Source organism: Camellia sinensis, chromosome 7 (genome assembly GCF_055761805.1).
Source record: "Camellia sinensis isolate YWXY chromosome 7, ASM5576180v1, whole genome shotgun sequence".
Lineage (NCBI taxonomy): Eukaryota > Viridiplantae > Streptophyta > Magnoliopsida > Ericales > Theaceae > Camellia > Camellia sinensis.
Window position 1 is genome coordinate 15,307,046 of NC_138967.1, and position 26,669 is coordinate 15,333,714.

The 26,669-nt window shown below is 39.8% G+C and overlaps 1 protein-coding gene and 1 long non-coding RNA gene across 2 annotated transcripts; one reads left to right on the top strand and one right to left on the bottom strand.

The window, feature by feature from the left end:
• The first annotated feature begins 1,413 nt into the window (after positions 1-1,413).
• On the top strand, positions 1,414-19,920 carry LOC145795621 (uncharacterized). The gene is made up of 5 exons (XM_082880458.1): positions 1,414-1,714; positions 3,321-3,607; positions 4,906-5,026; positions 6,399-6,508; positions 19,384-19,920. Exons 1-5 carry the CDS (start codon positions 1,414-1,416, stop codon positions 19,417-19,419), a joined length of 855 nt encoding a protein of 284 aa, XP_082736584.1. The 3' UTR covers positions 19,420-19,920.
• Positions 19,921-23,088: 3,168 nt separating this feature from the next.
• LOC114313708 (uncharacterized) lies at positions 23,089-24,873 on the bottom strand. The gene is made up of 3 exons (XR_014335009.1): positions 24,709-24,873; positions 23,690-23,872; positions 23,089-23,568 (listed from the first exon to the last, which is right to left on the bottom strand). It is a non-coding gene; the product is annotated as an uncharacterized LOC114313708 (long non-coding RNA).
• Between the last annotated feature and the right edge of the window lie 1,796 nt (positions 24,874-26,669).

The window sequence follows — 26,669 nt, forward strand, 5'->3', positions numbered from 1 at the left end:
ATCTGAGCTTCTGATTGCGCCAAGCTGGATCTCCCAACATTTTCGGCGGCCAAACAAAGAAGGGCTTTCTCTTGATCTTTTCCAGGATTCAGTAGATTGGCTCTTTGAACACAGTCACAACGGCTTCGTGGGATTTGGACTTATCCACCTCATTCACTGCAATCCCTCGGTGTTCTCCTCGATCTGTTCTTTTCTTCTGCCGGGCCGTTTGTTCTGCTGACACCACCTCGATGGAGATCTGATCGTCTTCGAGATGGGCATACTGCTCAATCCTAGCGCGCAGGTCTTTCAAAGCTATGGCCGGGCGCAGACCATGTTTGAAGGACATAACGGCCATCTGTTCACTGCACACATTCTCTTTCAGGTCATTGTACTTTTCCTAGTATCTCCTAGCATAATTGCGCAGCGTTTCCTCTTGCTCCTTCCTAAGGCCAAACAGTGTATCTGGCTCTTTTGGGATCTTAGTATTGGAGACGAACCTGGCTAGGAACTCTTCAGAGAGTTGCTTCCAGCCATGGATCGATCCAGCGGGGAGTCGATCGAACCATCGGAGTCCGGTTTCTTCCAAGCTAGATGGGAAGACTTTGCACATCAATGCCTCATCTTGGCTCCACAGGGACATCATCTATCTAAAATGGTTGATGTGTGTCAGAGGGTCCGATTTCCCATCGTATGAAGTGAACTTTGGAGGAGTGAACTTCTTTGGAGGTCTCATGGTCTTGATCTCTGGAGAGAATGGTGAAGAGACCAGCCTGTCCAGCGCTCGATGTTCCCTTTGATGAACAGTACGGTCCAGATGATCTCGATGTTGCTCGTTCTGCCTATTACCCATCAGCCAAGAGTGAAGGTCCTGAGGAGGGTATTCAGTTCATTGACTAACCGTCTTCTACCTCTTGGCCCTCCTCCGGCGTGACCCACAAGTGTGGCTACTCGCCGCTTCACTCTGTGTTGGGGCAGGTTGGCTTCGCTGTCCGGAGTCATCCCTGGGGAATTTTTTCACTGGTAGTTCTCTAGACGAGCTCCTTCGTTGCAAACGAGAGGGCTCTGCTTCCGTCCTCTTCTCCGTCGGATCACCCAACACCTTCTTGAGTTGAGCTTTCAATTCCTGTACCTCCATCCCCATGGAGTCTATAACTCGATCTCTATAATCCTTTTCCAAAAGGAAATGATGGGAAGAACCTCTGGCGAAAGGCAGTCGATGCTCGACGGATTCGGGGGTTCAATTGTTGTTTCCAGTTTGCTCCTCCAGAACTGTTGGCAGTGCCAAACCTTTGTCCTGCGTATTCTCCGTCTGTGGAGTATGTGCTGAAGGCGGAACGTCTTCAATCCCCATTGCCGGAACTGAATGTAGAGCTCAGAGATAAAGTGATCCACTCTCACCGCACCAATTGTGCGTACCGGGTTCCGCACTAGATGAAAGTGGATTGGGGCTTTGCACTCAGGTGGACTATCCGGGGACCGGGACTCCTACCACAGGAAGCACCGTTAGAGCTGCCCGGCCAGGGTTGGCCGGATAACCCCTCCGGCGAAGGAATCAGTGATCGGAGAAGAAAACGTGTGTTAAATGTGTCTAAAATAGTTCTTCTTAGTTCAGTTTTGTCTCTCTCTTTCAATGTGAAATTTGTGAAATATATATGTAGTCTTCCTTACTTGCTTCTCAAGATGGTTTCATGGAGTGTGGATGCTGTCAGGTGTCCTTTCAGCATTGCTCCAGGTGGGGGACCACTTGGTGGTTGTCATTGATTACATATACTCATTGTAGGCATGCTGATAACAAACCACATTCCTTTGGTTCAACAACTTCCGTGATTCTAGGTGTGGGGGGACCAACTGAGGTGGCAACCTGCACATGCTTGCACTCACAGCTCCCACGTTTCCTTGTGAGGTTTCTCCATTTCGGTACTAATGTACTTCAGTTCAGTACTGATATGCCTCGGCTCGGCCTTTTTCTGAATCATTCATGGGGATGGGTTGGCCCATTATCTGTTTAGCCCACAGGTTACGTCTTGCAGCTCGGCCCAGACCAGCACTATGGCTGGGCTAGCCTTTCCACTGCGGGTTGGGCCCAAGTGCTTGAGGACTTGGATGAACTGTTGATTATGAAGGTGGGCTCAACTGGTTTGTCGATATACTCATCTGACTCATTTGGATTTAGACTTTGTTGGATTGGGCCGGCCCAAGGCTTGGACCAGACCCAATTCGTATTTAGCCCCTTCACTGATATATATATATATAATAAGTTTTCAAAAAATCTGATCGCTCGTGGTTTGGGGAATTTTCTTTGATGCTTCTAATAGTTGACTGATTATTTCATAAATATTTGTTGAAACTGCAAGTTTTGATTAACATGATCTTGGTCGATTTGAAGGTTTTTCCAAAATCGATTAAAAAAATTACGTTTGGTTTCCCAGAAAATGGAGTCGTCGGACTTGATTTTGCAATCATATTGATTTTGTTTTTTGTCTGGTTTTATTGCATCGAGGGAGTACTATTGGTCCACTTTTATCATGCAATTGCCCTCGTACTGTTATTTACAATTTGGATTGTGATTTTGTTTATTTTTGTTTTATTTTTTTATTAATTAGTAGGAGAATACTTATAATATCAAAATGAATTGAGAAATTTCACATCTTTGTAACAAAATAAATTTTTAATTTTATTAATTTAAATTTAATTTTTTTAAATTTATTTTCAATCTAAAGTATTTGTTTATTCTCATTAAATAAAATCGACAACCACCGGTAGTGGTGGTCTCGTGGACAATGCACGTGCGTTCCACAGGAGTGCATCAAGATTGAATCCTGGGAGCGCACTCTCTCTGTGAAGTTATAAACGTGCTATTTCGATCGATACTTGACTTTGTGTGGATGAGATTTATTGGATGCCTCAGTGTGGCGGTTCTTTTTCTATGAGGTAGGTTGAATTTGACCAGTAACCAATTATCTCGGGACTCTTGATGCCTCAATGATGGGTCTCTTTCTATGAGTTAGGTTAAATCTGACCAACAATTGATTATTTTGGAATCATGATCCACAGATATTATAATGTCTGAACAGAGCATCTTTTTTTTTCTGTTCAAAAAATAAATAAATAAAATTGATAGAAAAATAATTGTTTAGCCATTAAACTTAATAAAAATTAATATTTTATAAATTATATATATATATATATATATATATATTTTGGAAAGAAAAAAGATTGGGAGCTCTAAATTAAGAGCCTTAATAGCTCTAATTGGTGTACGGGTCTCATGTGATATGATGTTTTGACATTAATTTTTTTATTTTTGTATTTTTTACATCATTAGTATTCTTTTAAAGCTTCCAAATTAAAGAAATATATCATTTTTGTTTTGAAAATGTGGCACAGATCATTTGGAGTGAAGGATGAAATATTCTTTGAAGGAGCACTAGACAACTTGGGAAGCCTAAAGCAACAGTATGGACTAACAGGGAAGTCAGAAAATGAGGAGGTTTTAGTGATTGAAGCTTACAAGAAACTTCGTGACAGGGCACCTTATCCACCTAACCATGTTGTGGGCCACCTTCTTGGCAACTTTGCCTTCATTGTCTTTGATAACTCCACCTCTACCTTGTTTGTGGCCACTAGGGGTGTGCACAGTGCGGGTCGGTGCGGTTTGAGAGAAAAATAGAAACCGTATGGCGGGTGGCGGATTGATAAAAGTGTCATTAGAATTTGCCATTTTCCTTATAAAAAACCGGCGGTTCGGTTGGCAAATAATGGCGGATTTGCTTTGGCGGTTCGGGCGGATTGGCGGTTTATAAAAAATATAATTCAAATTACAAAACTTAAATCCAAGAGTAAAAAAAAGACGAGAGATATCGCAATGTTAAGCATCTTGCGAAGCTTTCTTCTGATGCAGAAAGTGTAGCAATAACATGATAATATCAACAACTATGCCATCCATTCATTACAAGCATCTGTGGAAGCTACAATAATCAAATACAATACATAAATTAATATCATTCAGGGTTTACAATATATTGAAAATGTTTACTGTTGAAAAGTATTTAGATTGAAAAGTGAGCTGATGCAAGTTTGCAACATGGCCAGAAAAAAAAAAAGATTGAAAAGTGAATTGGAATCCAACTTTATCTTGGATTACTGACATCTTGAATTCTCCTCGAGCAGTAATGTAATATTATATTCTAAGGTATAGAACAATAAGCAAACTTAAGTAAAAAAAAATTTTTAGAATCTTATAAAACATGATTTAATAGCGGTGCGGGTCGGTGCGGTTTGGAAGAAAAATAGAAACCGGCGGATTGATAAAAGTGTCACTAGAATTTGCCATTTTTCTTACCAAAAATCGGCGGTTCGATTGGCAAATAATAACGAATTTGCCTTGGCGGCGCGGTTCGGTGCGATTTTGACTGTTTCGGCGGTATTATGCACACCCCTAGTGGCCACTATGAGTAAATTTTCAACCACCCCCACGTTACCTAATAATTTTGATAACAATACATAAATTAATCACAATTACAAAATTAAACACATAATATATATAAATTTGTTTGATGTAGTTTTTCTTGAATTAGAAATCCATAATCAAAAATTAGAAATTAAAAATATTTCTCCTTTTACTTTTAAAAGTTGATTTGGAAATGACTTTTTTAATGGTTGTTTTGGCTTTTTGCTTTTGGAATAAAATTATTGTTAACAAGAATAAAACTATAAGCAGTTCTAGTGATAAGGTGCACAAATAGTCATAAATTGATAAAGATTTTACAGAATTTATTAAGTAGAATTTACTTTTAAAAAAAATGTGTCTGATTTTGTAACTGATTTTTGTATTGATAGCTTTATTAACTGCCTTGGTGAAGCTTTTATTGAATTTGTTGGAGTTTGACAAAAGTTTGGTTGGTGGTAATTATGGTGTCACAGGATCAATTTGGTAAAGTGCCTCTGTATTGGGGAATCACTGCTGATGGGTATGTGGCTTTTGCTGATGATGCTGATTTGCTTAAAGGTGCTTGTGGCAAGTCACTTGCTTCTTTCCCTCAAGGTGGGTTGGCTCAATCTCATCTTTTTTTCTTTACTTCAAATGAACTATTAAAGTAAAATGACTTACAATTAAAAATAGAATTTTTATACAAAATCTTGTTTAGAATAATATGACAGTGATATTTTTTTTTATATTATGTGTTCCAATGGTGATTGTTTATGCTCGAAATGAATGGATCACAAAACGCCACATCATTTTCTATAAATCTTGTTTAGTATAATTTTTTTATTCTATTTGTGTAGCATTACTTGTTACAAAATTATTAGGTTTATTATTCTAATGGTCTCTAAAGTAAATGATTTAGACTATCTCCAACCCTTCACCAAACTTGATATCAAATTTAAAATTTGGTGAAAAAAGCACTTTTTGGAGCTCCAACGGTTTCATCAAATTGATATCAAATCGAGAATTCACCAAACGGTTCACCAAAATGAGAACAGACTCCGCATTTCACCAAAACACTGTGCATGACCGTTGGGGTCGACCAACCGGTCGACCAGCCGGTTGACCAACCGGTCGACTACCAAAAGGTTCAAACAGTTCAAAAAAGGTTCAAACAGTTAAAAAAAATATATTTTTTTTTGCCTTACTGGTCGACCAGCCGGTCGACCACTAAAAGGTTCAAAAAGTTCAAAAAATAATTTGGCTTAATCGGTTGACCGCCCGGTTGTCTCGGCGCAGATTTGATAAAAATTTGATGAAAATCAACCGTTGGAGCACTTGGTATCAGATTGAGAAAAAAGTCATTTTTTTACTCAGATTTGATAAAAATTTTGGTGAACCGTTGGAGATGCTCTTATTACAATTTAGTCTGTAATCTTTTAATTTTTTTCATTTTGGTCCCCAAAATATGCCCTTCGTATCAGCATTGTTTAAGATCAACAACGGGAAAAGATGTGTTTTCAAAATTTTGCATGAAATCTCAACAAAATCAAAAGGATTAAATACACACATAATCGTCAAAGTAAGCATTTTGTGGCATTTTGGTGCCAAAGTATACACATTTTCTGATTTTATTACATTTTTTTTGTTATGAAGATTCACAATTATCTTTCCTCTAGTTATCGGTTTTGAATGGCACAAAAACTAGTAACTAAAAATATAGAAGGTAAAATAATTAGACGATGGAGAGTAAAGCATAACATATCACATATGTTTCTGATCGTTGGTTTAATAATTAATTAACCCAAATTGATAACTTTTGTCTCTTATTGAGGGATTCAATTCAACCCACTAACCACAAAATAAATTTCCACGTAACTTTTGACTAAGTAAAGCTTGAAAACTACGTGAATCCACTAATTCTATTGCTTTAAGTGGTTTTTTGGCCCTTTATTCTCTTGTTTGACAATGGTGACACTACATTTTACAGGATGTTTCTACTCCATAGCTGTTGGAGAGCTGAGAAGCTATGAGCATCCCAAGAATAAGATCACGGCTGTTCCTGCCACCGAGGAAGAGATTTGGGGTGCAAAATTCATGGTAACTTGATGATTTTTAATTTATACGTACAAATAATTTGGATCAATATTGCAATTTAAAGTCATATATGTACTATTCCTCTACACTGATGCATCACATAATGTCAAACCCCCAACCATAAGTCAATCTCACCATTGAATAGAGGCTGCATTTTGTGCTACGTTTTATGGAAAATTAGGTAAACCCTACATAATAATGTTTAGTTGCATTTTTGTATTTTGATTTTATTTTTCAGAAAACACAAAATTTGTTTGGTGAATTATTTCAGAAAATGTCTTTATACAAAATGTTAGCGGGTATTTTAATATTATATTGTGATATTGGTTTCCATCTTGTCTTCCCATTCTTTCCATCCGAGCCTTCCAAAGGCTTTGCCAAAGTCTTCCAAGAGTCCACCAATTCTTATCCTTTGCCAAAGACTTCCCCGGTAAGTTTCCCTAGTCTTGGTCTTGGTCTCTAGTGTTCTTATCCACCAAGGCATCGCCTAACAAGTTTTTCACTTCTATATATATATATATATATTAACTTGTGTCATATTTTAGATACATAGAGGTGAAGAAGTTTTGGTTGTTTGGTTATGTATTGAATGAGATTATCAGGCAAATAAAAAATGGTGTGTGTGATAAAGCTTTGGGTTCAACCAATTGTGCAGTATTGGTGAACCATACGACTTAATGGGGCTGTTGTATCCTGGGGGGGACAAGTCAAGGTTTTTCTGCTACACCGGTGTGAGGCTTTGCCTAACCGCAAAGGGCTTGAATTTCCTTAAAGAGAGCGATTTTCCCGCGCCTCAGTCCTTATATTAGCCATTGTAATTTTTATTTTTTGTTTTTTCTGGTGTTTATTTGTAATTATCACCAACACAAAACACCCAAAAATAAATTGCACTAAAAAAAATGATGTGTATGTTCAGACTTCCATTTGTTTTTACTTCTGAAAACACAAAAGACGGAAGCACAATCAACCAATCTGTTTTGGAAAAGTATCCTTGTTATTGTGGCTTTAGACTTCTCGTTGTTTTGTTTTACTTTGTTCATTAAATGTTTTGTGGCAACACATTGTCCCAACTCAAGGTCACTTCAATGGAAGAAAAAAAAACTTGGAACCACATGTATATTCCTTATAATTATTGAGAGGGTAATTTATGTATATAAATTGGACCGAGCTGGGTGTTGGGCCGAGATAGGTCCAAATACGAAAGACAGTGGATACACCGGTGAAAAGGAGTACTACGGTTAGTTCGGTTGTCAGATAGGCTTGGGGGTAGCTCGGTTGCGGCATATTACGGATTATCCCGGTCATCTCCTCTAACCGGAGTGAGAGAACCTTCTTCAGGGATGTTTGAGTTAGTTCGGCTTGACACTTCTATGGATAGCTCGGTCTTAGCATTCGCAGCCGGGATAGAAGCAAGGAAGGGAAGAGCCGAACTAGTAGTCAGATCGGCCATACCTGCCTGTATAGTATGGTAGTGTATGGTAGTTCGGCCAAGATAAAACCATCTCACTTGGTTTAAGCAGTGAGGGGGGTGTTGAAGGATAAGCATTGTCCTTCAGGAGTATGAATCCTAGCAGGACTCTACATGGAGGAATAGAAGTCCTACTAGGATTGTGCCACACAAAACTTATAAAAGCTCACAAACATCACCTATAGAGAGGTAACACAACTTTGTTTTTTGAATACACAAAGCTTTTGTCTATTTGTCAAGCTTTCTGACTTAGGCATCGGAGAGGTTTCCGGCACACACCTGCCGGCTAGCTCACGTTTGTGTTTTCAGGTGGTAAAGCGACGTCGTACAGAGGAACGCAGACTTGATCAACAGGATTATACGAGAAGGTTTATTTCTTTCCCGTACAATTGGCGCCGTCTGTGGGAATCTCAGACAAGAACAAGACCTCTTGATCAAGCTTTTCCTCTTAAAAAACCAATGGTGCAAAACGAAGACTTGCCACAATCCGCCATTGACGGACAAACGCCCGAAGGAGGTGCGAGATGCGAAGGTCTGCCTCTTATCCCTCCTATGGCAGACTTGGAGCCACGCAGGCAGAATCCCAGGAGGGATACAAGGGGAAGGAGGCGGACTAATAGCCCCCGCCACTCTCCTTCACAGAGTCCAGAAAGACAAAGGCGAAGGATTGACCCTCAAACTTTGGAGGATCGCGTCAAGGAGCAAGACGAGTTGATACGACGGATGGCGGCAGACATGGAATCTTTGAAACGCCAGATGAAGGGAAAAGGAGTGGCGACAGGAGAGGGGCGCAAAGGCAAGACGCCCCCTCGCCACACAGAAGAACGTAGTAGGAATACCACACCCTCTCAGGCGGAGAGTCGAAGCCTCAGGACAGGTGATACTCAATCCAGATCCTCCAGAACTCGTCACTCCAGGTCTGAGAGGACGAGATCCGAGAGGTCGTACACTGAAGGAAGCACCTATTGGCCCTCGCATACGCACCAAACAAGGTCCAGACAGATGGAGTTGCCCAGATCGTCCGACCTACGAACAGTACTAGAGGAAAAGGCACGAAGGAAGGAGGACGCTAGGGCTCACGATCCGCATAGAGTTTCTGCCTTACAACGGTTGGCTCCTCGGACGCACGGAAGCGTCGAGGTTGGAATGCCAATACCTCGCCCCGCCTACGAACCAACAGACAAGGCATTGGCAAGGCTGCAGACCTCACCGTTCGTTCCGGTAATAGAGAACGCACCCTTACCATCAGGCTTCCTTCAGCCCAAATTTACTACATACGAGGGGAAGACGGACCCCTATTCACACTTAAGCCACTTTCGCCAGGTCATGGCAGTATACCGGCGAAACGAGGCTTTAATGTGCATCCTCTTCCCCTCAAGCCTCAGCGACCTAGGCTTGACTTGGTTCGAAAAACTCCCAGAAGGTAGCATAGCCTCTTGGGCGCAATTGGCGGAGGCGTTCGTGACAAGGTTCCGAACGAACACTAAGACCCCGGTGGAGATCGACCAGTTACTTTCCATCGACATGGGCGACAAGGAGACCCTAAGATCCTATAACAGTCGCTACTGGGAGACCTTCAACCAGATTGGGGACTGTCCCACCAATCTCGCCATTGCACAGCACAAAAGAGGCCTTCCAGTCGGGAACAGACTAAGGGACTCAATCACCATGACACCGCCCCTCACTATGGAAGCCCTGGTGGAAAGAGTGCATCAGCACATCAGGGTGGAGGAGGATGACGCATGTGCCAAAGCAAAATCTGGCACGACCACAGTACTAGAAAAGAAGGCCTCAGCGAAGGTCAACGCGGTAGATCGCCCGAACAGAAATGGACGAAGCAGGCGGAACAACGAAGAAGACCAGGACAAAAGATGGTTGAGAATCCACACTGCCATAACCACGGTCTTCAAGAAACTGATCTACCGAATTCTAAGTGAAATAAGAGATGAACCTTTCGTCAGATGGCCTACCAAGCTAGGAGAGGCCCAGAAGGACTACAACGAGAGATCACGGTGCACCTTCCATAAAGAAAAGGGGCACCGCACTGAAAATTGCACGCCATTGAGACAGCACCTGGAGGAGCTGGTTGCAGCAGGTCACCTGGATAAGTACATTAAAGGAGGAGCGCAACCAGCCTCCCAAGATCATAATAACCCCAACGGGATGCTGACCGACGCCCCACCTCAAGGCATTATTAATGTGATTCATGGAGTCTTTGAACCTCAGCGTGTATGCGAGCTCAGGGGATCAATCAAAAAGGCTGAACACTTAAGAGAGGTGCTAAGTGCTCAACCTATCTCCAAGAAGGGGAAGACGGAGGCCACGAACGTCATGTCTTTTTCGGATAAGGACTAGGCGAGGATATATTGCCCTCACAATGATGCCCTGGTCGTCACCCTCCGAGTCAAGGATTTTGACGTCAAGCGGATTTTGATTGACCAGGGTAGTTCATGTGAGATAATGTACTACGAGACATTTAAACAATTGAAGTTACAAGATAAAGACTTGGCACCTGCCGTATCTCCGCTGATTGGATTCAACTCCATGCCAGAATAGCTCGTTGGCAAAATAATCCTCCCAGTCAAGGCAGGAAGCGTAACGAAACAAGTGGAGTTCTGGGTATTAAAGGTCCCCTCCACTTATAACATCATCTTGGGCAGAACATGGCTGCATGCCATGCGATCAGTGGCATCATCCTACCACCAAGTGATGCGGTTCCCCAACGACACCGGTGTAATTGAAGAGGTTTATGGAGATCAGATCATGTCCAAACAATGCTTTGTCACTGCGAATGGCAGCCGCGCTGCCAAAGGGTACGTTCATTCGGTGGAAGAACCTGAGAACAATGAGCTATTCGCAGAAGTTGGCAAAGTGGCTAATCAAAAAGCAGTGGAAGACCTGGTGGAGGTAAGAATAGATGAAAAGAACTCGGATAAGTTCTTTTTGCTCGGTTCGTCGCTGTCCAGCACTGAGAGATTAGAGGTCTTGGAATTCTTGACCTCTAACATCGATGTGTTCGCCTGGACACCTTACGACATGCCAGGCATTGATCCCAACTTCATCTGTCACCAACTTAATGTCCACCCATCTGCCAGGCCAATCATTCAACGCACACGCAGATCGGTACTCCACCATGCCGAGATAGTGGCGGAAGAAGTAGGAAACTTGCTGGAGGCAGGAGCAATTAGAGAAGTTCACTACCCAAGATGGATCTCCAACACAGTCGTAGTGCCAAAAAAGAATGGCAAGTGGCGTGTCTGCGTCGACTACAAAACGGTCAACAAAGCGTGCCCAAAAGATAGCTTTCCTCTGCCACGGATAGACCAACTGGTAGACCTAACGGCGGGGCACAACCGACTTAGCTTTCTGGATGCATGCAGAGGCTACCCCCAAATTGCCATGCATGAACCAGACCAGGAGGTCACATCCTTTACAACGCCAAGAGGATTGTACTGTTACAAGGTCATGCCCTTCGGCCTGAAGAATACAGGCGCGACATTCCAATGGATGATCACCAAGATGTTTGAACCATTGTTAGGCAGAACAATGGAGGCTTACATCGACGATATGGTGGTCAAAAGCAAGGATGAGAATGACCATCTCAAGGACCTAGGCGAGATGTTTGAGATCCTAAAGAAGCACAAGTTACGCCTCAACGCGTCTAAGTGTGCATTCGGAGTAGGATCTGGCAAATTCCTAGGCTTCCTGGTGACTAACCGAGGTATTGAAGCAGACCCCTCCCAAATCAAAGCAATCCTGGAGTTGGAGAGGCCAAACTCAGTCAAAGAAGTGCAGCATCTCACCGGCATGGCAGCTGCGCTCAATCGATTCATAAGCCGGTCGTCAGATAGACTACGACCATTTTTTCATGCCTTGAAGGCCAAGTTTGAGTGGGACGAAGAATGCGACCACGCCCTGGAAAGCTTAAAAGAATACATGTCTTCTCCACCACTACTCGTCACCCCAGTACCTGGAGAAGAACTCTTCCTATACCTGGCAGTCTCCCAGCACGCAATTAGCGCGGTGTTGGTCCGCGCAGAAGGAATCCAGCATCTGTCTATCTATTATGTCAGCAAGACATTACTAGGCGCCGAAACAAGGTACTTGCCGCTGGAAAAACTGGCATTGGCCTTGATAATGGCCTCAAGAAAGTTGGCACACTACTTTCATGCCCACACCATAGTCGGCCTCACAGCCTTTCCACTAAAAGCTTTGTTTGAGAGGGCGAACTTTTCTGGGCGAATTCTGAAGTGGGCAGTAGAGTTGGGACAATACGACATCAAGTTCCAACCCAGGACCGCAATAAAAGCTCAAGCATTGGCGGATTTTGTCGCAGAATTCACACCAGACACCAAGGTAGACCAAAGCAAAGCAAGGAAGGAAGAGGCAGACCATGCCACACCAAGTCAAGACTCACTAACAAACAAAGACTTGGTACAATCAGATTCCAAGGGGCAGACGGCCAGCACGGACCTTGAAGAAAACACCACAAACATGGAAGATCCCAAGGCATCATCTGATCCCTCCACCTGCTGGAAGTTGTTTGTTGGAGAGATGTGGAAGCTCTTCGTGGATGGAGCATCAAACCGGCATGGAGCAGGACTTGGTATAGTCCTTATCTCTCCAGACGGCCTAGTAGTAGAGCAGGCAATTAACCTTGGCTTCCTAGCATCAAACAACGAAGCGGAGTATGAAGCGCTTCTTGCAGGTCTCAGGTCAGCATTCTACATGAAGGCCACCGAGCTAATGGTCTACAGCGACTCACAGCTGGTGGTAAACCAAATATCTGGCGACTACGAAGCAAAGGATGATAGGATGGCCAAGTACCAAGAGTTGGTCAGAACAGAGATTAAGAAGTTTGAAGTGGTGAGGATAGAACAGATTGGCAGGGAGGAAAACAACAGAGCAGACAAACTAGCAGGCTTCGCCTCAATAGCAGACACTTCCATCCCTCATCCATTACTGATCGACTACCTACCTAGACCAAGCATTGAAGACCCCGAAGCAGAAGAGGTATGTTGTGCAGAGTTAGGACCTTCTTGGATGGACCCCATCATACTGTTCCTGAAAGACGGCACCCTACCGGAAGGGAAAAAAGAAGCCAACAGAATAAGAGCAAAGTCGCAGCGATTTTGGCTCTCTCCATCCTTGGCATTGTATAAAAAGTCGTTCTCAGGACCCTACCTTAAGTGTGTTCACCCAAGCAAAGTGGAAGCATTCCTGTTCGAAATACATGAGGGTGTATGCGGCAGCCATCAAGGAGGAAGATCACTGGCGTACAGAGCAATATCGCAAGGGTACTGGTGGCCATATATGCAAGCAGACTCAGAAAAGTATGTCAAACAGTGCGAGAAGTGTCAGAAGTTCGCACACCAAATACACCAACCTGCCAGGGAACTTCTACCTCTAACTAGTCTATAGCCCTTCGCAATATGGGGATTGGATATAGTAGGGCCACTTCCAACAGCACCCGGCAACAGGAAGTTCTTTCTTGCAGCAACGGACTACTTCACCAAATGGGTAGAGGCAGAAGCATTGGCATCAATCAAGGAAAAAGGCATAAAGAAGTTCGTCTGGCAGAACATAATCACTCGGTTCGGCATACCAAAAGCCTTAATCTCAGACAACGGCACTCAGTTTGACGGCATAATTTTCAAAGGCTTTTGTGAAGAATACAAGATAGAATTCTACAATTCCACACCAGCATATCCCCAAGCAAATGGTCAGGCAGAAGCATCAAACAAAGTGGTCTTGGATGGATTGAAGAAGAGGTTAGAAAGAGCAAAAGGCAAATGGGCAGAAGAGCTCCCTCATGTTTTATGGGCTTACCGCACCACGCCCCGGCGATCAACAGGAGAAACACCATTCTCCTTAGCTTACGGCATGGAAGCAGTAATCCCATTGGAAATTGGGCTCCCCACAATTCGAAGCGAAAATTTTGATCCAGACTTGAACGGCAAAGCCATAACATTGGAGCTCGACCTTGCAGAGGAAAGAAGAGAAAAAGCACTGGTTCACATTGCCTCGTACCAACAAGAGTTATCCAGGAAATATAACAAAGTAGTTCATCCAAGGCAATTCAAGGTCAGAGATTGGGTACTGCGCAAAGTGATAGGAAATACCTTGGTACCAGGAGACGGCAAACTAGGGCCCAATTGGGAAGGTCCATACAAAGTGGTAGGATTAGCAGGCAAAGGGGCATACCACTTAGAGGACAAGGACGGCAAGGCAATTCCCAGGCCATGGAACACTGCCAATCTCAAGTTATTTTATTTTTAGCTTTTTTCCTTTTAACTATGTGTAATTTTTTACTTTCTCAATAAAACAAGTCAATTCTTTTTCAGCATAATTGTTTTCAGTAGAAGGTAACTTTAGTAAGTCAGGAGCATTGTAAATATAGTTGGCCGGAATAACCAACTATGAACCCTTCCTAAGCCCAGGATAAGGATCCGGGCTGCAGGACGTTTGGCTGGAATAACCAAACATGTATTCTAAGTTGGTTGGAAAAACCAACTTAGAGGTTGGCTGGAATAAACCAACACCCTTCCTAAGCCCAGGATAAGGATTCGGGCTGCAGGACGTTTGGTCAAAATAACCAAACATTTTATTCTAAGTTGGCTGGAAAAACCAACTTAGAAGTTGGCTGGATTAAACCAACACCCTTCCTAAGCCCAGGATAAGGATCTAGGCTGCAGGACGTTTGGTCAAAATAACCAAACATTTTATTCTAGGTTGGCTGGAAAAACCAACCTAGAAGTTGGCTGGATTAAACCAACACCCTTCCTAAGCCCAGGATAAGGATCCAGGCTGCAGAACGTTTGGTCGAAATAACCAAACATTTTATTCTAGGTTGGCTGGAAAAACCAACTTAGAGGTTGGCTGGATTAAACCAACTCTTGTTACTCTTCAGCCGAAATAAGGGTATGGCTGAAGAGTGGTTGGCTGGATTAAACCAACTCTTGTTACTCGTCAGCCGAAGTAAGGGTATGGCTGAAGAGTGGTTGGCTGGATTAAACCAACTCTTGTTACTCTTCAGCCGAAGTAAGTTTATGGCTGAAGAGTGGTTGGCTGGATTAAACCTACTTTTATTACTCTTCAGCCGAAGTAAGGTATATCGGCCGAAGAGTGGTTGGCTGGATAAAATTAACTTTTGATACTCTTCAGCCGAAGTAAGGTATATCGGCCGAAGAGTGGTTGGCTGGATAAAACCAACTCTTCGTACTCTTCAGCCGAAGTAAGGCATATCGGCTGAAGAGTGGTTGGCTAGATAAGCTTAGATTGACCAACTGAAAAACTGAAATAAGAGTTGAGCACAAAAAGAAAAAATTTCATTGAAACAAAACAGAAGTACAAGTGAGGGGCCACAGCCCGGTTACAAGTCCGAAACAAAAGAAAAAGAAAAAATTATAGAATTAGTTAAACAGATCATCGAGGTCGGTATCAAGATCAACACTGACTCCGGTTTCAGAGGTTCGAGCAGTCTCGGTTGGAAGACCGGTCTCTATTGGAAGCACATTTTCAGTCGTCAAGTCTGTGACCACTGGCTCCAACCGAGCTGACTGATCATTGGCAGGCGTATTGATAATCGGAGTCTCAGTTTGCTCTTCTTCTTCTTCATCGTCAGACGCTTCAAGGAATTGCTTCTGAAGATCGGCTGCATACTCCGCCAGTGAGACCAGAATGAAGTACTGAGGAGCAATGTAGACCTCGGTTTCGGGACCACAACCGAGCTGCTCCACAGCACTCCTCCAGTCGCACTTGAAGAACAGATCCTTCGCAGCCTCACACTGCTGGATGTATGCGGCCTCGCCTTCCTTGAAGCCCTTCATCTCGGCGTCATCAGACTTCTTCTTCAGCTCTTGTATTTCGGCGGCCTTGGAGCTTTCAAGCCTTGCCAGCTCCCACAGATGCTTATCCTTCATTTCGGTCAGAGCTCTTTGCTTATCAGCGTCAGCTGAGGTAACTAGTCCGGTTAGACGAGCTGCCTCGGCCTCCAGCTCGGCGGTCTTAGCTTGGGATTGTTTTAGCTCGGCAGACTTAACCTCGGCTTCTGCCATGGCCTCCCTTGTCGTTCTCCTAAGCTCTAACACTTTCCTATGCGCAATATTGTTTTTCTGAATGGCCTGCCAAAACATAGAGATTTCCCCTTAGCCGAAGTGAAAGACGGAAAAATTAGAATTATGGAAAAGGACAGTGCTACTTACCAGGATCATGGATTTTGTTGAAGACCGGATGGCCTTCAGCTCGGTGTTTAGTTGCTTTTGGTGGTGCTCCATGTCTTTGGGGAGGCAAACACTCTTGGCAAGAGTGAATGCCATCAGGTGATCTTTCTCTGCGACCACCGAATCTGTGTTTTGGATACCTCGGTTGCTGAAGATGAGATTAGGGGCCCAGCTAGAGGTAGTTCGGTTAGATGGCTCTGGTTGGGGACTCGATGGCGGGCTCGGTGGAAGAACAGTATCGTCTTCATCAACCAAACGTTGTTCAGTTTTGGTAGTCCGGGCGTGCTTGGTTCGGCGGGATGAGGACGGTTATTGGGTAGGAAGGGCCACCACCGTTTCTTGGGTTTGACTTGATGATGGTACTTCGGCCCTGTTGGTTTCGGTTAAAAGCGCCCGAACTCTGCTCCTTTTTGCCATCTCTTGTTCAGCGGTCAGATGGACGAGATTGATTTGGGGCAAGGTGGGGTTCGGTTCTGGTGCGTCCTCGAGAAGGAAATCGGTCACTCTGGCTTTTCGGCGACCGTTGTATCTATAGGTCGGCTCGAAATTCAACAGCTTAGCCCAATTCCTTTCTTTAACCCGTAGTGCGGCGCGCAGAATACCTAGATTGGGGTAGCTGTACAACGAATGAAGGTGAGCTGAGTCTGCAGAGAAAAATCCAACTGTTAGATCGGTTCAAGAACGACAAAACCGAAATAAGAGAAAAGCAGTAAATGTAACCGAAGTATATATACCAGGTACTCCTTTTTTCCAGTTTATTCTTCGGCCAGGAATCTGGGCTTGATGGTCTTCAAAGTTCCCAGACACCCAGAAAAAATCGTCGTCGTTCAAGTCTTTATCCGGCGTATCTTTTATTATTTTTTCTCGGTTGCGGCGTATTCTTAAATAGTAGACCCACCCATGTTCTTTTGATCCTAAGGAGTATTGGTGGAATATTTCGGCTAGACCGAGGTTGAGACCCGCTTGGCGGTTTAGTTCGGCTACTCCCATTATTATACGGTATGTGGTGGATAGTTGGGTTGGGCATAGTCTGGTTTGCCTAAGAAACTCACAAATTAAGGGTTGGACTGGAAATTGTAGTCCGGTTTCAATTATGGACAAGAGGGTGAAGGGGACAAAGCCTTCATTCCCCCAAGGTGTGACACCTTTTTTGGCTAGGGTAAGGTGTACATCGTCAGGTATGCCATAATCCCTTCGGAATTCGGCTAGACCACCTAGTGTCTCTACTAAAAATCTATACTTCCTCATTTATTTTATAAGTTATAAATAACTTAGTTCGGTCCAAAAAGTGTGCTCAGCAGCTTGGTGGAGCGCGCAGAGGAGTGCTTGGGCAACCTAAGTCTGCAAAGTGGAAAACATAGGGGTTAAGCACAGATCATCGGACCGTGCTACAAATAAAAGCAAGATAAAGTCCTACTTCGGCTATGTGGGATGCTACAGTTTCTATCTCGGTGTCAACAGGATGCTGCGCAGCTCAGATTGAGCAAGGGGTTGGTTATCTCGGTTCGGACTACGGGTTTGGTTGCTTCGGTTGAGCCTCTAGGGACAGCTTTCTGAGTTCGGTTTAAGAAACTAAGAAAGCTGGCTTAGCCCTGAAGACTCAGCTCGGTCGAAGGCTAAGGTTTCCGTTATACTAATTTCAAACTTAGTTCGGTGCATTTTATCTCGGCTAAAGTCAATCAGAAGATAAAGACTTACTAAAACTATTGATCTATTCACAAGTTCTAGTTCGGTTATGTCTTGATAAGACTTACACCTAGCACGAACAGTGTCCTAGTTCGGTTAAATGGTGATTTTGGATCGAAAACCAGTGTTCTACAGGATATTGCATGTATTCAAGTGTTCTATGGTTAAGTTTTTTCCAGAAAAGTACAGGGCAAAGCAAAATATGTTTTTCAAAAACAAACACCAAACAAACTACAATGGATTAAACGAAAGCAGAAAGAAGAAAAACAAAACAGATTTTTTGAAGCTTACCAGAAGAAAAAGATAAAGCTGGTGATGGGAGCAACAGCACCAACGAAGAACACGAACTCAGGGAACTTAGAGGTTGGAGAAGCAGAGGCACGGAGAGAGAAGAAGGTGAATAGTGTAGGTGAATGATTCAAAGACAGAATGTTTGTTTTGTGGAAAGAGAGAGAAAGGACGGGATCTGTTCAAAAATTGCGAAATACGAAGACGGCGTTGACAGCTGCCTTCCGCGAATGGGAACGTGCCACGTGTATACGGAATAGGAAGCGATTCAGTTTTTGGTGATTAAAAAGACATTGTGACCGGATGAGAGCGGCTCGGTTTAAGTTTAGCTCGGCAGGATAAGCTAAATGGTTGTAGCTCGGCTGGAAGGTTTGGGGACTATAGCTCGGCTGATGAACAGATAATCCCTATCATGCTATGCAGATGGAATTAAGGGGCAATTAAGAGGGTAATTTATGTATGTAAATTGGGCCGAGCTGGGTGTTGTGCCAAGATAGGTCCAAATACGAAAAACAGTGGATACACCGGTCAAAAAGAGTACTACGGTTAGTTCGATTGTTAGATAGGCTTGGGGGTAGCTCGGTTGCTGCATATTACGGATTAGCCCGGTCATCTCCTCTAACTGGAGTGAGAGAACCTTCTTCAGGGATGTTTGAGTTAGTTCGGCTTGACACTTCTATGGATAGCTCAGTCTTAGCATTCGCAGCCGGGATAGAAGCAAGGAAGGGAAGAGCCGAACTAGTAGTCAGATCGGCCATACCTGCCTGTATAGTATGGTAGTGTTATTCCGGTTGTATGGTAGTTCGGCCAAGATAAAACCATCTCACTTGGTTTAAGCAGTAAGGGGGGTGTTGAAGGATAAGCATTGTCCTTCAGGAGTATGAATCCTAGCAGGACTCTACATGGAGGAATAGAAGTCCTACTAGGATTGTGCCACACAAAACTTATAAAAGCTCACAAACATCACCTATGGAGAGGTAACACAACTTTGTTTTCTGAATACACAAAGCTTTTGTCTATTTGTCAAGCTTTCTGACTTAGGCATCGGAGAGGTTTCCGGCACACACCTGCCGGCTAGCTCACGTTTGTGTTTTCAGGTGGTAAAGCGACGTCGTATGGAGGAACGCAGACTTGATCAACAGGATTATACGAGAAGGTTTATTTCTTTCCCGTACAATTCTAATACATAAATTTGGTGGGTGACAATATTTCAGGTGGAAGGGCCAACAGTGTTTGCAGCCACAAAGTAGAAGATCATCTCTTTTCCAATTTTTATCTTCAAGAGGGGCAAACACATGGTTGTGAAATGGAAGGCACATGAGTTTGGGCCATGTTAATAAGTGAATGAGAGTTTGGTTGCTCACTATTACTAGAATGAACAAGTGGAGGAGTAGGCTTATATCGGCTGAGAATCTTTTATCTTGCTTACTCGTCTCAAATATCTTTTTTACTATAATATTGATTTCTCTGACTTGATTCTGTAGTAGAGAAAAGTTTGGGACAGAGGGACAAAAATAAGTGGGACAGAAGATTTGATTCGACTTGTGCCTTGTAACAATACTTCCATTATTATTTGTTCGCTTGCTTTTTATTGTGTAAGTTCAATCGCTGTACAACAACTCTCTTTTTAGTTTTACCAAGTTTGGATCATATATAGTTTGAATCAATCACCTTCCAATTTAATTTTCATTGATGACTTCCGACTCATTTCACTATTGAACTAAACCAACAATCTACAACGATTTGCATAACCATGGAGAGCAATTTGTTAAATTTTGAAATTTTTTTTTTAAATGTTGAATGATGAATATCACCTCACGAATGTCATCGTTGACTCAAGTTAATACCAAACTAAACCAAATCAAACCAAAATTTAAGCTTAAGGGTAAGCAAAAATTGAACGTATGAATCGGTTCGGATTAATACCAAACCAAACCTACTCAAAAGTTTAGGCAAGCTGGACCTATAACAAGGCAAAGTAGGGCCAAGTATGGTTGCTTTTATATGTGAGTCATCATGCATCAGTAGTTTTTCAGCTATATCATTGACTGATCATAACTAATGTCACACAGGATACTTGGTGAGTTCACAATAGTTACTCGGCAGCCACCACCACCAGCGTTTTATTATCGGAGGGGCCGGAAAAAAAAATCACCAAATACACAAACACACATGTATGCACAATATGATATATAAATTATATATACATAGAAAAAAAAATTAAATACTATAGAAACAATTTCTAATAGGATAAAGAAATTTTTTTTGGTGCAAAATAGAAAAAGAAGGTAAAATGGGAGAATAATAAGATATGCATTTTCTTATACTACTAGGGGGTCATTTTATGTATGAAATGATATATATATTTTTAAAGTGTTATGACAAATAATATTTTTTATAGAAATAGGAGGGCCATGGCCCCCCATAGTCTTCTCCTAGTTCCATCCCTGCATGTATCCCTGCTCTAGCTAGTAGCTACCACCACGGTCACTTTGCTATCAATGCCATTGGCACTATTATAACTCCTCCACCGGCCTTGTTATCGTACACTATTACGTAAGTACAAACATTTTTAAAAAAATAAAATGACACTCGTCAAATATTTTGTAATACTTAGATACGTATAAAATATATTACTCATTTCCATCTTAAAATATTAGTTTGTTATTTTATTTTCATTATCACAAAATATTAGTCCTTTTCATAATCAAGGAATAAAATAATATGAATTTACTATTTTGCCATTTTTTTAAAAATTTATTAATAACACAAAAAGTACAATCATGACAATTGATATTCTCCAAAAAAATATACTATTAAAGGGTAATTTAAAAAAATTAATATTTTTAAAATATAATAATTGTATTATCAAAAATTAAATTAAATTTCTCAAAATAGACTATTATTTTGAGACGAATGGAGTATAAATTTAAATAAAATGACTTAAAATTCAATAACAATACAAAAAAAATATAAACTTATACATATTCTCCTTTTTTAATTTTAAAAATTATTTTCATTGACTTAAAGATTTACATATACAACACATAATGAATACAAAAAATTGTATATTTTACATTTTATTCTCTATATGTCACGTCTTACGTTTTTGTTAAAAATTCATCTTATCATATTTATATCGTGTCACATTTTTATATTTGTGCTTCTTAAAACAGCCCATTTGACATCATGCTAAAATAATTTTTAAAAAAATCAAAAAATATTTTCTTTTCTTTTCTCCATATTTTTTTGTAAAAAAACTAAAAAAACAAACTAAAATATCCTAAATAAATAGTGCAGATGCAGTGTATCAAAATAACAATACTATTAAATGTAAGAAAAAAAATTTACAACTCTTCAAAGTAAACATTATTAAATGAAAGAAAAAAGTTAAATTAAATAGTAACCTTTTTAGGTATTGTAGATCAAGGTATCAACTATCTCCTTTTTCTTTTCCTTTTTTTTTTCCTTTTTTCTTTTTTGATTAATTAATATCTAATGCATAAAAAATAAAACATAAAAGTCAAATCTAAAGTTAAATCTTTCATTGGAGAGAGAGAGAGAGAGTGTGCGCGCAAAGTCGAGTTCATCCAATCCAACCAAACTTGCGCTGCCCACTATATTTTCTCACTCTGTATCTATTCGCGTGTAGATATATATATATATATATACTAGCGTATACCCGTGCCTGAAGGCACGGTATAAATAATTTTGTGATCAACATACAGTTATAATTCATTTGTATCATATTAAAATTTATTATGAAGTCTGTAATTTTTTTGACAAAAATATTGAAAAAATATAAAAAAATACTATTCTTTTTAAAAATTGTAACAATTTTACTTGTATCTTAAGTTTTATAAAACTCAAATAAAATAACAACGAAATAATCCAAAACTCCGGTGATTCATCTCACAGAGAAGCACCGAAATACTCCCACTGCCGACAAACAAATAATTATTCGTTTGATATATATAATACTACCAAATAAATAATTATTATATTGTTTAAGAATTTCAATTTAGTAGTTTGTCCAACAAACAATAAAAGCAAAATAAATTAAGATTTTAAAAATAAAAATAATAATAAATACAATATTTTGATTTCTCAAAAGTCATGGAATTTTCTGACCTCTTCCTGGTTGACGGTGGGTCACCCAAAGCTCTTTCTTTTTATTTTTCTTTTATTTATTTATTTATTATTTTAGACTTCACTCTCTATCGCTTTTTCTGCTTGCTTTTTCCGTCCAACCAATCACATTCCGCCCGCATGGTCTTTGTTTTGATGACCCAATTTCCAGAGTCTTTAAAGCTTACAACAACTTGAAAGTGCTCAAAAAGTTCAACTTCTGTCAATAGATTCTAACACATTCAAACTACTGATTTATCTGATAATAGATTCTAACACCTTCAGATTTTAACACCTTCAAATTACTGATTTATCTGCTAATAGATTCTAACCAAGCAAGTCCCCAGGGTTGATTTGGAGGTTTAAAAATGTATATCCGTGTCTAAATTAATTATAAGATTAAAATATAATTAAATTTAAAAGTATTGATTTAAAATGTAATTTATCAAATTTATTGACTTTGAAATGAATTTTGTAAAAGTACCCAAACATAAATACATTTGCAAAAACACAACTTTTTCTTATCAGAATCAATACTCAATACCTGCGATTCACACATTCCCAAAATAAAATAAAAGAATAAGAGAATGAATGAAACATTTTCAAGGAGAAATGAAAATTCAGCAATTGAAACATCTGAAAGCCCAATCTGAAATGAAATTCAATCATTCAATATTTTTTTTGAGTAATTTTGTAATTAAATTTTCTGATTCCTTAACATTGCTGTTGAATTGAAACATTTGCAAAAACACAAAAATAAGCAATTGAAACATCAAAAGCCCAACCTGAAATGAATCTCCATCATTAAAAAAAAAAAAATTGTAATTTTCTAATTAAATTTTCCAATTACCTAATATTGTTGTTGAAACATTTATAAAAACATACACACATATAGTGGGACCTAATTTAAAATGAATCTCAACTACTCCAATATTTTTTCTGACTAATTTTTGAAGTAAAGTTTTCGATTCAATATTTTTTTCTGACTAATTTTTGAAGTAAAATTTTCGATTACCAAACATTTTTGTTGAAACATTTATAAACACATATATATGCATATACCTGACTGATCATGAGAGAAGCTTGGCTCCAATGAAATGCAAAGTAGGCAAGGATGCACCTATCAAACTCCTCAACCAACTTCACATACAGCTCATCAGCAAAATACTCATAGATAGTACTCTCACACTCTTTGGATTTTTTGAGGTACTCATATGCTAATTTGCAAAGTTGGGGACATTCACTTCCATCTTCAAATCCTATCTGCCTAGCTGATCCATCCCCAAAATCCAAAAAACAAAAACAATAAAACATTTTAGTTGTTGTAAAGTAGAAAAACATTATGAAAAAAAAAAAAGAAGAAAAGAAGAATGGAGATGAATAGATTTTTACCGACATAATTGGAGAATCTTTCAAGTTTGGCAACACGGCCAGACTCATTCCTGTCTAACAATGGAACTACGGTTTGATCTTCCAACTGTTTTTGGGGCTTTTGTCGATGGTAGTAGTGAAACGCAGTGGCAGAGATGACTCCAATGGAGGTTGCAGCCAGGATGTGCGCAAGGATATGCCCATCTAAAGATAGAATTTGAGAGAATATTGTTACTACTACTGCTGCTACCACTATGAGAGAGAGAGAGAGAGAGAGAGAGAGAGAGAGAGAGAGAGAGAGTATTACCTTTGAGTTGCATGGTTTTATACATAGTTCAAACCCGAATTGCAACAGACGGAAAATAGTCAATCAAAAAAAAAAAATTTTGTTTTAAATTTTTTATCATAGACCACCGTTAAAGCAATCCTATTCATACGGGACTCAATCAAAGATAGTCAGTTAAACACCAAAATCGATCAAAATCATTCAAACAGATCCAGTAGGTAATCCATAAAGTAAAGCTCTCGCAATAATATATAACAAATGTAAGTACATCTAATTCGAGAGAGTAAAGTTCGTACGATCGGAATTAAATAAATAAATTAGAACAAAAGAAAGTTCTAAGGTTGAGAATTAGAACAAAAATAAAAAAATAAAAATAAAAAATACACATACAACAGAATTAAAAAAACAAAGAAAGTTTTAAGGTTGAGAATTTAACTGGAAAAAAAAAAAACATTACCAACATCTCAATAAATAAACATTACCAACATCTCAATAAACATTACCAAAAAGGGATATGTTAGAATCAGGTCATGGTATTTGACAATAAATAAATAACTAAATAAATAAATAAATTTAAAAAATAAAAAATAAAGTGAGAAGTTAAGTTTTCAATAACCTAATTGATGTTTTCATGATTTTCAAAATAGGAAAAATCAGCTCATGAAATAAAATTAATTCTAACATCTCTAAACAACCAAATAAGCATCAAAGAAAAACGAAAAAATTGAACACAATGAACATAATCCACAACTACCTCTTTGGTAGCAGATGAATAACATCTCAACGCGGATACTGCAGGCTGCTGTATCCTCTGCAAGGATTGTTCTAAAATTTGAAATTAAATACTATCTATTAGATGCAAAAAAATCTTCCTTTTTCAAAATCAAAACATACGATTGAAAGACCTACCAGAACAGGAAATCCTCTAGCTTCAAGTTTTTGCCTTGCAATCCTCCACATCCTCACAAATGAACTAAATACATACATACATAGTCCACATACACAAAGAAACCATAAAATTAAGCAGATAATATCTCCAAATCAGAGGCAAAACAAAATATTATACATAGTTCAAACTCGAATTGCAACAGACGGAAAATAGTCAATCAAAAAAAAAAAAATTTTGAGACTCAATCAAAGATAGTCAGCTAAACACCAAAATCGATCAAAATCATTCAAACAGATCTAGTAGGTAATCCATAAAGTTTTTCTGAATATAGCCATGAATTGAAAACACAAATATATAAATAAATAAATAAAAATAGAATTTATTGGGGAAAATACAGCTTTGATGGACGATAGCGATGTTTCGGATGGACATGGAACCCAAGAAATGTGTTATGATGAAGTGCAGACTCTTCCAATTTTGCAGAAATTTGAACAAACATATTCTAAATAAAGCCAATTACAAACATATACATACACAAACAGATATTGTTTATGCTCTAGTCTTACTGCTTGATCACAACCCATATGCTTCAACTTGAGGACATAAATGCATTACTAAGACATAAACAAATGAAAAATTACAAAAAGAAATTTCTCAGAGAAAAAGCAGCTATAAGTCTCCACAGTCCTTACATATCACATCAAATGTTGCCAAAAAAAGGTAGAAGTGTACCTAAAATAGGCTATGATCTCATATTCATCTCCATAATTATTAAATCCATCTATATCTATTAACTCTTTAACTTAGAAAATATTGACATTTGTATTCCTTCGAATAATATTAAACTAAATCAAGAGATTTCCCAATTGGCCTATAATAAAATCAGCCACTTGACTTAATGCAGAAAGAGGTTTCCAAAGCCATTTCCAGTATTTTTATTCCATTCTGGATATTGACAATGACAGAAAATTCTTCCCTCAGTAAACATTGTCCTCAAGCAAGCATCATGTATGATAAAAAATTATGTCATTAAGTAATGTAATGCAAACTAAATAAGCTCAATTGGACCTGGAGACTTCATGTTCAGGATCAAACAAATAGCATTATTAAGATAAGAATCCGTTATGCAACTGCAAAACAATCCATCTTTTGTAATGAAGTGGAGTCCCACAAACATCAAACATTACAAATTTACAATGATCATTATATCATAAACATTGTATCTGAAACAACTGATCAACCATCCAATTTTCACATGATGATAAATGTGCCACAATAATCAATGTAATGCTGAAAGAAAAAAGTCACCTGATCAATCTACCTTGTAGCGGGCGTGATCTTACTCTCGACAGCCTTAATTAAATCATTGTAATAGCTCTCAGGCACCGTAGATTTCTTCTTAGCCGCCCCGGAGAGCGAAAACCAGACCTTAGGCCGTAAAACCGCCGGAATTCCCTTCCTTATGAGATTCTTGAGCGTAATTGCATTTGCTAAAGCTGAAAATCTAAGGGAAGCTTTAAAGGTAGAAGAAACATGAGTCTGCAAATACCAAGTTCAGGTAAATCTTGAAATTTATACTCTTAAACATTGATTTCAATGACATATTTGGTTATAAATTTCTTGTAGTTGTCTCTAATTTTTATTTTTTGTTTCAGAATTTAAAGAAGGAGCATGCAGCTTTATGCAATGAAGTGAACGGCATCAATTAGATGTTCAAACATAAATAGCAGTGGAGAATCTCATTTCCAATAACCCTGTGGGAGAATAAAATGCATAGCCACTACAAATTAAATTTGCTCACCTTCAATTTGTAGAATTTGGGAGAG

Bases quoted from the DNA above. Each gene is read 5' to 3' on its own strand.
- LOC145795621 (XM_082880458.1), top strand. From the start codon at position 1,414: ATGAAAGTGGATTGGGGCTTTGCACTCAGGTGGACTATCCGGGGACCG. The intron at 1,715-3,320 runs GTGGGGGACCAC...ATTCTTTTAAAG, and splicing joins TCCTTTCAGCATTGCTCCAG to CTTCCAAATTAAAGAAATAT. The intron at 5,027-6,398 runs GTGGGTTGGCTC...TACATTTTACAG, and splicing joins ACTTGCTTCTTTCCCTCAAG to GATGTTTCTACTCCATAGCT.